Raw genomic sequence first — 11,978 nt, forward strand, 5'->3', positions numbered from 1 at the left:
GGACTGAACTCTGATCGCTTCCATGAGTTAGGAGCAGGAGTAAATTTGACAAGGGCGAACCAAGCTCTCCATCAGTTCCCGTCTAACTTTTGAACTTCCGGTGGAATTTTACTGAAATTCTTTTGTTTTTCGATGAAAATTATGCTCAGGATTCTTATTCTCCCCCAGGGCAAACCATAAGCTCATTTTGTGATAAATGAATCTGCAAACGAACTTGTGAGAGACAGGGAACCTGGATCAAATTGCATGTGACACTTCAATTGTCTCTAGTCCACGCAGCACACGAGCAAGAGCTATATAATAACATAAATGATATGAAGTTGGTAGATTCAGCTATCGTCATCCTCCATACAGCTCAAGAAAGCACTGGTAATAGAAGCTCAAAAAATAAAATAGAAAAAGAAACCGAGAAAATACTAGTGATAGACAATAAAAGCTTTACACCGATCAGATTCTGAATTGAGTAAGGTGGGCAAAATTACAGTACAAGATATACATGGCAGCCAAATTCTTAATTTTCAGGGAAAGGATAGAAAAGCTGTACAAATGTATCAATTCAACTTCAAATCTTATCAATAATAGAACTAGCGATGGTGATCGGGATTTGATTTCCAAATCCCACACAACAATTCTGAAAGGAAAAAGAAATACGGTATAAAAATTAATTATTGAACAGAGAGAAAGTAATTACTTGGCAGGGACTTTGTAAAATGGAAAATGTAGCAGGATCACCAGGTTCATGATCATCTCTTCCAACTTCTACTTCTTGATAATGGATCTCTCATTCCACCAACAACCCATGTTTCCTTTGCTATATCAGTTGAAAGTTTATTGAAATCAGTATCATAACTCATCACTACCAAGTTTTCTTTTTTACTATTTCTTTTCTCTTCCTCCATTAAAGCCTTTAAATTCTTTCCTTTCTTCTCTTCTTCCTTCCTGTCTTCTTCTTCTTCTTCTTCTTCTTCCAGCCAACTCTTTTCCGGAGCAGACCTACACCTCATAAGCAGGAGAGCATTAGGTGGTGGAACAGAGGGTGCAGCTACAGACTCATCATTGCAAGACCTCTGTTTCTGTTTAGTATCTTCTTTGAAGAGACCAGTAGTGTTATTTTGATTCTCTTGCAGCATCATTAACCATTTAGAAAATATGGTTCTTGAATCCTCATTGTCACTTCTTCCCTCGACACCAACATGGTTTTCTTGATATCCCTCGTACTCTTCATCAACTTCGTCATCATCACTGGTGATATCTGAATGAGCTGGAAATGAGCCAAAGCATCGAAAATCGAATCTTATGTTTCTTAAACATGTCAGGAAATGCATTACATCTTTCTTGAATCCAAGTGAGTCAATCCAAGTTGATTTTTTGGTGTCTTTCCTGCTGTTGTGAATTTTTTCAATCTCTTCCATGACTGATTGCCAGTTCTTGCAGGAACTTTCCTTGTGCCTGACTTTGATCTGCCCAGCACACGTTACTTTTGGTGATGTTGGTTCTGATACCTCTGATCCCATTTGCTTGGCTTTGGCCCATAAGAGAGGTCTTGCTCGGATGCCAACACCCCTGGTGCTTGATTTCTTTAAGTGGTGTTGGCGTTGCTGTTGGTGGTGATGTCGGTTCTGGCGGGGTTTGCTGGTTTCGGAGGGCCTTGCAGGACTGCAAATGGGTTTGGGCATTAGCGTTAGATGGGCTCTAGAAGGAAAACACACTAACAGATCTGCTGATGGAGCTCTCCTGGTTTCTCTCCCTTTCATTATGATTTTTTTTTTCCGTGGTTAACTTGAACCAACAACTCAGTTTCTCCTTCCTTGTTTAGTTCTTTTCTGTAGATCTTGAGGTTGATGAACTATATATGTTTTTTTTCTTTGGGTATGGGCTCTCTGCATGGAAGGTTTCAAGAGAAAAGAGGGATGAGAATTGACAGCTTTCATGTGCTATTATTATTGCGTTTCTTTTTACTAGTGTCTTTCTTTACCATCAGTTTGTCCATTTTTTTAACACTCCTTTTTGCTGCCCTTTGAAATGGGACCACAAGTGAGCTTATTTCTTAGCCTTTACTTTTCTAATGCTTGCCAAACTTATTTAACAACTTGCTAAAGGAAGATGACTAGTAAAGTTGAAACCCACGAGCCCTGTTTCATGAACCAATCATACCCACAACTTGCGACTTCGTGTGCCCTTGCCAGATATTACACAGTACTATTTTGGCTAGCGCCCGCACTCACTCCAAAGCCACCCCTTCATATAGAGAGGGCTGTCAGCTTCGTTATGCTCATGAACAAGTATATTACTACCATATGATACAAGGCTTTCACCTTAATAAAACTTGTACTAAATGAATGCCAGAGCAGAAAAAAGAATGTTATTTTAGTGGAAGGCAGGGAATGTTGAATTTTTACAAGGACAAGAATAAAAATGAAAAGCACTAGCGCACCGAAAGTTTCATTAACTGTGAAAAAGGGGATTGATTAGTAAAGTGAATATGCCATGATGAAGGATGCAATGCACTTGAGAGGATGGGGGGAGATGGGCCTCCTCCAACCACTACCTTGCGTTACGATTAACCTTTTGTTTGCTTTTCCTTGGGACCTTCCACGAAGGAGGTCCTCTATCTTTTTGCTTCTCTTCACGATTTATAGTTACCAATCATGATGATAGGATATGTACGAGAGACTAGAGCTCGAGATTGCTAAAGCGGGGAATGATGTTGCCATCCAAATCATGTCGCTGCTTGTATGCTGTTTGGTGAGGGAAGAGATTTGATGGTATTGAGGTGATAATTATTTTTTAAAATATTTTTTATTTAAAAATATATTAAAATAATTTTTTTAAAAAAAAAATTTTTTATATTAATATATTAAAATAATCTAAAAATATAAAAAAAAAAGTTTGGAGTAAAGAAAAAATAAAATATTTTTATTTTTTTAAAATACTTTTAAAACACAAAAAACTAACAGATAATATATTTAATTTGCAACACCTTTATAATTGAAAATATTTTTCTTCATAAATTTGGCTTCTTCTTTTTTTTGTGGGTGAGTTGAGAATGAATATAGACTTGTTGATAAGCATTGTTTGTAACACTGTGAAAATATCGTTTTACTTATTTCAAGAAAATAATTTCTTTTATGATGATTTTATTTATTTTTTATTTAGTTTGGAAAATCAAGATTGATAATTTTATTTTATTTATTTAGTTTTGAGTTTTTTAATTTGTTTGGAATAATTTATAAGCTTATTTAAGAAGCCATGAGCCTTTTAAAAAGTTTTTAATTTATTTGGAACAATTTATAAGCTTATTTAAGAAACCATGAGCCTTTTAAAAAGACAGACCATAATAGAGTTTTCTCTTTAGCAATGAAACAATAAATTAGGGTTTTTGTGTTATATCCTATTTCAATCATTAATATGTTTCAAACTATTATATGTGTTTTTGTTTTCATCAATTAGTATTAGAGCTTACCAAATATTTGGTAAAAAAGCCCCGAATGGGATGAAAAAGAGGTTGAATAAAATTCTAGCAAAGGAGGCAACTTCTTAACAGGAAAAAACATCATGAAGATTTTGGTTTTTAAATTAAACTTCATGATTTTACAAGAATTTTACAAGCAAATGAGTTCATTAATTAGTTGAATGAAGTTGAATGAATTTTTAAAATAAAAAGGTTTTAGAATATATAAGAGTGAAGTGAAATTTGTTGCGATTAGATTGAAGAGTCAAGCATCTATCAAATGAAAGCAATTAAAAAGGACACGAGAAAGGCAACAAAAGTCAAGAATCCATAACTAGAAAAAGATTAAGAAGAAAATGAAAGAACATTTCCTTCCTTTTGGATTTGCATAAACCCTTTACTAATAGTTCCACCTATTAAGATTAAAAGGTAAATCTGTCAACAATTATACTAATGAGCTCTATTAATTATTAGCTAAAAATGACTTGACATACACAAAAGAGCAACTAGTGGTGAAATATCTGATTGGTTTAAGGTGGTCCATCTAGGATGTGTTGTGCTTATCATTTTTTTAGACAATTTTGGAGGCATATAAAAGGGCTTTGATAGTTGAGAAAAAATAGGTCACTAGGACAATTAATAGGAGTTTTTATACAAATCAATACAAACAAAGGACAGCCTTAAAATAATCAAAAGCCAACCACCTCCATGTTAAACCTACTTAGCAAAAACTATAGACAACAAGTAAGAGTTCATGTAAGAGTTTTGCTTCAACTTTTCAAATTCATTGTTATAGATATGACAAATTAAAGCATCATGCTAATGAATGCAACAAACCAAAAGGTAATCTAAATAAGAATTTATTGATAAAAGAGTTTACAGATGATGTGACTAATCTTGTTTATGACGACTTAGATAGTAGTAGAGAGATTATACGTGGAGATGATGGTGTTAACCTAATCATCTGAAATACTTTATTGACTTCCCCAATAGTGATTCGAAAGAAGATTAGTGGCACACTAACATTTTTCACTAGATTTGCATCATAAAAGATAAGGTTTGCAACTTCATAATAAATAGTGGTAACTACGAAAATATAGTGTTGGCAAAGATAGTAAAAAAGCTCAAATTAAAAATCAAGAACACTCTCGGCTATACAAGCTTATTAAGCTAAATAAAAACATTGAGGTAATTTGATAGGTAGGAGATATTTTGATAATGTTAGTGTGATGAGGTGTTTATGAATACATGTTATCTATTATTAAGCACACCATGAAAATATGATAGGAATTTCATATATGATGCACAATAATACAATGTAATATATAGTGAGAGGAGTTTGTTGTTGAAAGTCATGGTAAAATATATTACTTTTATCTAAAATTATAAAGAAGAAAAGGGAAAAAAAGAAAAGAAAAAAAGGTGAAGAGTTCATATAATAGGAGTATATGTATATTGTGATGACTGTATGAAGGTTAAGGGTATTTTAAAAATTAATTCTTGGACTATATTATCCGAGTAAGTGTAAAATAAGTTAAAGAAGCATAAGGGCAACATCATTATTTAAAATTTTTAACAACATGAACATAATATTCAAAATTTGAGGATGAGTTTTCTCTTAATTGGAAAGACTAATACAAGAAGATGTTTAGAAAAAAAAATTCTTAGTTATTATTATTTTGTATTTAATTTAGAAAATTATTTTTGTTTATGATGATTTTTTTTCTGTTTGGTTTAGAAAATCATGTATTGCTATTGATAATTTTATTTTCCTAGTTTGTTTAGAATTTTAGTTACCTTTCTTTTATTTTCAAGTTTTTTAATTTGTTTAGGATGGTTTATTGTCTTATTTAAGGACTAGTAAATTTTTTTTTTAAATAAACCATAATAAAGTTTTCTCTAAAAACAATAAAATTACAAATTAAAGTTATTATGTCCTATTCTATTATCCTATTGCTTGTGCCTCCGCATGTGTCTCACCAAGCCATCTATAAATCTCAAACCTGTTTTTAATTATCCTTTTAGTGTATACATACATCTTCACCCTTCAAACATCAAGGGTTACCCAAGCACACAGGCTGTAATCCAGGTGCAATGAGCAAAGACCCCTTTCGAGCATCAAGAGAAAAGAGAGGGACAGGGCTAGCTGGGGAGTCATGCTAATTAGTTTATTACTCTCCACTTTGTTGTAGAACCTCACGACTTTAAGAAAAGCTCAAGAAGTACGAGGGCCAAGCAAGCTAAGCCTGCTGTTGAGCATACTAAAGTAGTATCTATTCATCATGGAGACATGGAAGGATTTGAAGCTTAGTTTTAAGAACTGATATTGTTCTTAGCTTGGGGTCTTAGCCTTTTCATAATTCAATTAATTTCACACTCAAATGCATTTATTCTATTGAATATTGATTATATGGATATCTACTAGTTCATGTGGATTAGACTATACAATTACACCATAATTGTCAATAGTAATACACTTCATTAACCAATCAAATATACTTTTGGTCCATATGAATCCGGCCCCTCTGCTAACTGAGTAGCTTTTGAATTATGCATAAATTGCTAATATGACATCTTAGTATTGATCTTGTGTAAATTTAAAGGAAGAAAACTAGTAGAAAAGCTTGTGCAGGAGGAGTTCATTAGTGAATCATTAATAATAATCATCATCATCATCATCTTTGTGATTAATATTTGCTTAGTTAAATAATAGACGAATGAAATCCCATTTCACTGGGTCATGATTCAATGTTTCTTGTGAGCAAATAATCTAAGTATCATGCTTTTTTCTTATATCAATGACGGAAAGGAAGGAATTGGGATGGCTTCAGGCCCTTCGTAATATATATATATGTCCACATGATCAATGAAATGAGAAGCAAAATCCAACAAATCATCCACTCAAAAAACCCAATGAATCATTCTTTTCTCCCTCTGTTTAATGTGATATTTCTTGTTGCCATTTTACTAGCCTCCTTCCGCGGATATGAGAATCGGTTTGGACACCATAGTTATTACACCCAAGGAGGGGATCGTAAGATAGGGTTACAGATGCAGTAGTTAAGACAGGTCAATTATTATTATTTTTTAAAATCAAAATTATATGGTTTTGGTTTTTTTTTCAAAATCAACTTTTTGACTAGTTTTTGACATGATAAACCAAGTAAAATTTAAATTAATTTTTTTATAATGAATTCAAGATAGGAGTAGATTAGCTAAATTATAAGCTAAGCTAAGTTTAATAATAATACTAAACACACAGTATAAATTAGATAGCTTGAAGTTAGTCATTTTTCTGGACTTCAAGGTTTTATTTTTTGGTGTTTTTTATTTTAGGTCAGCCCTTCATATATTTATTAAAAAAATATAGCGATGAATAAATTATTTTAGCTCTAAATTTATTGTACTGTGGATTGATACAATAAAATAATTACTTTATCATTCTAAAACAAAATCAACTATCTTGCTACCAGGGATGAATATATATATATATATATATAGTCACATAGCCACTTTTATAGACTCGGGGGTTTTAATTCTTGGTGATTTCTATGTTGGGTCAGCTTTTAATACATTCATTTAAAAATATAACGATCTAAAATTATTATGAATCTTTTGCACTATAAATTAAAATAGTGAAATCAACTATATCATTCTCAAACAAAATCAACTATATCTATATATATTCACATGTTCCATTGGTTATTATCAAATTGATTTAGACAAATTGGTAATCTCATTTTTTTTTAGCACAGTAAAGTAAATTAATTACCCTTAAAAAATATTAAACTTGCGATATGGGGTTTTTTCATTTTTTATTTTTTAAAACATGGTAAAATGACTGAATTACCCTTAAATAGAGTAAGGAGATTTTTTATATTTTTAACTTTGTTTTTTTTGTTATAATTAAGTAAAGTAAAAATCAAGTTGGTATTTTAATAAATATTAAATATTATTAAAAAAAAAGAGGGTTAGTGCGTACAATACACAAGTCAGCATGTAGTAATTGTCAGCACCATTTCGGCAATATGTGCGACATTCAAATCATCTCGGTGGCGCCTCTATTACTAGGCAGAACGTGTAGCCAACAAACCTCCAAATTAGTGCCAATGGTGTTTTCATTTTGTTTTTATTCTTTTCTCTCTTCTCCTTGATTTTAACACCTCACCCTCCAATTTTTTATAGTAGCTCTTCAATTATTTTTTATAAATTTTTTTTATAGTAACTCTTCAATTATTATTTTTTTAGATTTGATCTTTATTTTTTTATTATTTATTTTATTTGCGATGCTTTATAAAATTTAAATTTTTTTTTAGTTTTATCATCTTTTAATTTTTTATCTATCAGATTTGATTTTTTTATTGGTATGTATTTATTTTATTTGAGATAATAATTAAAATTGATTTTTTTTTCATGATTTCATACACATTTGATTTTTTTTCTATTAGATTTTATCATCATTCTTTTGATTTCTATTTTTTATATAATGAAAAAATTTAAAATGATTTTTTTTGGTTTTATTATTCAACATTAAATTGGTAGAAATTATTATTTTTATTTATTTATTTAATTGGAGATTGAATTCCATTATTTATATATTTATTTTTGCTTTCTGTTGAATTTTTCATTGATTTTGAAATGATTGGAGTGATCTCACCCGTTATTATTAGGTTATTTGATAATTAAACTTTGTAATTTTATTCACTTTACTTTCAACAAAGTTACCCTGACATCACAACTAGGTTATGAAATTTACATGCAAACCCGAGTGTGCTCGGGTTAGGTTTTTTGATTTTTTTTAATTATATTTTTTTCTTTAATTTTGTCCTTTAGTAATTTGTTTGGTAGAAATTGAGCTTCAAGTCATTTTCGTTTTTCTTTTGATACGGTAATTACATTCTCATTTAATTTTTGCTTCGCTATCAGATTAGATTCTTTGACATTTGATTTTTTTAAAATTAATTTTTTATTTCAATTTCAGCCTTCAACATTTAATTAATTGAAAATTGAACTTCATGTTTTTTTTTCTTGTTTTTCTTTTATGGAGTTATCTCAATCTTATATTCATGATTGCAAGATTAATGAATTAATCTGATTTGGCTCAAGCTTTTTCGTTACTTAAAAAAAAATTATTTTTTTATTTTCTTCCTTCAACATTAAGTTATTTAATGATTGAAATTTTTTTATTTTTTTACTTTTTTTGTTGTTAATTTTTTCTTTATTTATTTACTATTATTGTATTTTTTATTTATCTTATTAAATTAATCAAGTTTATTAAATTCAGCCAATAATTTAGATATTAAATTCCTTTTTAGAAACACTTGCATCACATTAATATATATATATATATATATATATATATATATATATTCTTATTTAATTTTTTCTTCGCTATCAGATAAGATCTTTTGACATTTGATTTTTTGCTTAAAAATAATTTTATATTTCAATTTCAGCCTTTAATATTTAATTAATTGAAAATTGAACTTCGTGCCTTTTTTTTTCACTTTCCTTTCGATAGAGTTATTTCATTCTTATACTCATGATTACAAGGTTAACCTGATTTGGCTTAAGCTTTTTTGTTACTTAAAAAATATTTTTTTTTTTTCTTTTAATATTAAATTATTTGATGATTGATTTTTTTTTTGTTAATTTTTTCTTTATTTATTTACTGTTATTATATTTTTTGATTTATCTTATTAAATTAACCAAGTTTATTAAATTCAGCAATAATTTGGATATTAAATATTTTTTTAGGAACACTTGCATCGCATTAATATTTATATGTATATATTAAAAAGTACACCGGCCGCACGCCAGTTATCTAGTTTTCGCCAGACCACGTTATCATGGGATGAGGAAGGTTCCATGGACCGCTGTCTTTGTTCTTTTGTTTTTCGAGCATATATACTTAAGGATGCTGTTTGATGAATCAGCCATGCAATATTATTTAATGAAATTTAGATTTCCACTGATAAAAGTTAGAAAGAGATTTACTGTTCCAGAATGATGCTCTTATATTGCATCGAAGGCAGCATCTGATTAATTGCAATCAAACCAGGTGGTAAAAAGTCAAATTCCCATCCACAACACGTTCAATTTTTCATGCATCATGAGAGCCTTAGTTTGTGCTTTATCCTGTGATCGTTGACCATAATAACTTTGTTTCACCTTTTCCGTCAGATTTGAACTAATTTACCGGCATGCTGCTACTTGATTTACTAGGAGAAGTCTAAGAATTTATGAACTATGATTGCCTCTAAAGTATGGTGATTGCCGTTATGGTTCCACTTATAAATTCGGATGATGCCTTGATTGAAGATTATTAATGATCCTAACGCGATAAGTGACGTTAATTATGTTTGACATGACCTTTATAAATTGATTTAAATTATTTTTTAATTTAAAAATCATAAATATAATTAATTAGAAATAACTTTTTACTTAAATAAAAAGTACATTTCAAAACCGAGTAAATTTTTTAATTTTTAACCTAAAAACTCCAAGTTATAATACATTGTTTCCTCAAAAAAAGTAGATATATTTATTAATGATGTACGATGTTAGTGTTGCTAGCTATATAATTATTATGTTAATATATTTATTAAATCATGAATGAATAAAAATAATGTTATTTAAGCTAATATAAGATGTGGCTCAGATTAATGATACAATAGACTCTTAAATTGTTTGACAAATACATATTAATGTTGAAATCCTCTCATTGCCCCAAAAATATACGTTTTATTCTATTAGAAACATATAATTGAGGGTTAGAAGAAAAACACAACTTTCTTCATCAATTTACATTTAAGATTTATTCTATCAAAGAGCTTGTTTATATGTAAAATTGTGGATCAAGATACTTTTTAATCATTATTTAAAAGTAAAATTATGAAGTTTTAAAATTAAAGACGTTATAATTTATATATTTGATACGATTTATCATTTTTACTAAATATATTGCTAATTTAAAGTCATTTTACCTTATTTTTATCATAATTTATTTAGAAAAAACTCTTAACTTATATTTCGTATTCAAAAGTCATAATTTTAAAAAAATATATATGCACACACACTACATTAAAATTGAGGACAGTTTTTAGGAAGTTTCAAATCCAAGTGTTAATCAGATGAGGCCCAATTCAGCCCATCATGTTTTCCCTTTGATTTTGCAGCTGCCTAGAGAGAACCCTAATCTTCAAAACTTGGACGAAAGAGAGCTCAGAAAGGAGCTATAATGAAGAAGAAGCGTTGGAGGCATGACTGAAACAAATTCGAGGTGTGCCGTGTTTCACTCTTGATCTGTGTTTACTCTCCGTCATGTTTATAGCTCAAAACTCATCAAAACCCCACAAAAAAAAATAAAAATGCAGCCCCCTATCTGTAAAACTCTCACATCACTCTATCAAAACCTCTCCTCCACAAATCCTAAAACCCCCAACTTTCCACTTAATCTCTTTTCTACTTGTAAATCCGAAGTCATAATCAATGGACTTCAATTATCTCCATCAAGAACCAAGTGCCTTATAACTATTCCTCACAGAACTTTCAAAACCTTGTCAAAAGAAATCCTTGCGTGCAATATTGAGAGAAACATTAAGCCCAAATTCAATATTTTCCGTTGATTTTATATAGCAGTGCTGTTCAATTTCAGTGTTGAGGAATGTTTTAGGATTGAATACCGACCCTTATAATGTGTTAAAGATGTTTGGGGGATTAGTTCTCGAAGGGCTGTGGTTGTGGGATTAGTTCTTCCTAGATTGTCCAGTTTGTGTGTGGTGACGCCGGTTTATTTATTCTTAAGCGAGAGACCTTAAGGACTGTGTTAAAAGGGTTGATGAGATGGGTGTTGACAGGGAACCTTGGGGTGTTTCTTCATGCTATCCGCGTACTAAGTTCCATGAGTAGAAGCTCCTGAGGGAATCACAACTTAAAAATGGAAACATTTAGCAACTTCATAATTTGTTGATGATAAAACTAAAATTCATTACTGGAAAAAACTAGCAATGGATTGAATAATAAAGGATATCAGATATAGATTTGTAGTAACTGATTTATCAACAAAGGATTTTTCGTTGCAAATATCAGCTTCTTCTTTTTTAATGAATAATAATTTGTTGCTGATAGAAATCTTGTTAATTTTTTAATCCGTTGCCATGTAATTTTTATTATTATTACATAGTAGTTTTCTTCCTTATTTATATTAAAAAATATTAATTATTTGTCAATATTTTAAAAGTGATATAACATATATAAACAACACACATTAATATTTTAAACTACTTTATTAACAATAATAAGTCAAATAAAAATAAAATTTGTAATACAATTTAAAATTCAATTCAACTTACATCAATGTGAATAACTCATGATACAATAAAAAAAATACAATCATAAAACTAGAGGTGGAAATGAATCATTATATTATGCATAATTAGATGGATTCAGATATGACTGTCAAGATCTAGATTGATATATTGGTGGGGACCAGCTATTATTCATGAAGCCATATATGGTGGCGTCA

General features: G+C 29.8%; 1 protein-coding gene across 1 annotated transcript; it reads right to left on the bottom strand.

The window, feature by feature from the left end:
- Window positions 1-407: 407 nt before the first annotated feature.
- Window positions 408-2,052, bottom strand: LOC105138989 (uncharacterized). Its single transcript, XM_011045262.1, has one exon. The coding sequence runs from the start codon at window positions 1,752-1,754 to the stop codon at window positions 744-746; it is 1,011 nt and encodes a 336-aa protein (XP_011043564.1). The 5' UTR covers window positions 1,755-2,052; the 3' UTR covers window positions 408-743.
- Window positions 2,053-11,978: the final 9,926 nt, after the last annotated feature.

Source organism: Populus euphratica, unplaced genomic scaffold (genome assembly GCF_000495115.2).
Source record: "Populus euphratica unplaced genomic scaffold, PopEup_1.0 scaffold226.1, whole genome shotgun sequence".
Lineage (NCBI taxonomy): Eukaryota > Viridiplantae > Streptophyta > Magnoliopsida > Malpighiales > Salicaceae > Populus > Populus euphratica.

Bases quoted from the DNA above. Each gene is read 5' to 3' on its own strand.
- LOC105138989 (XM_011045262.1), bottom strand. From the start codon at position 1,754: ATGAAAGGGAGAGAAACCAGGAGAGCTCCATCAGCAGATCTGTTAGTG.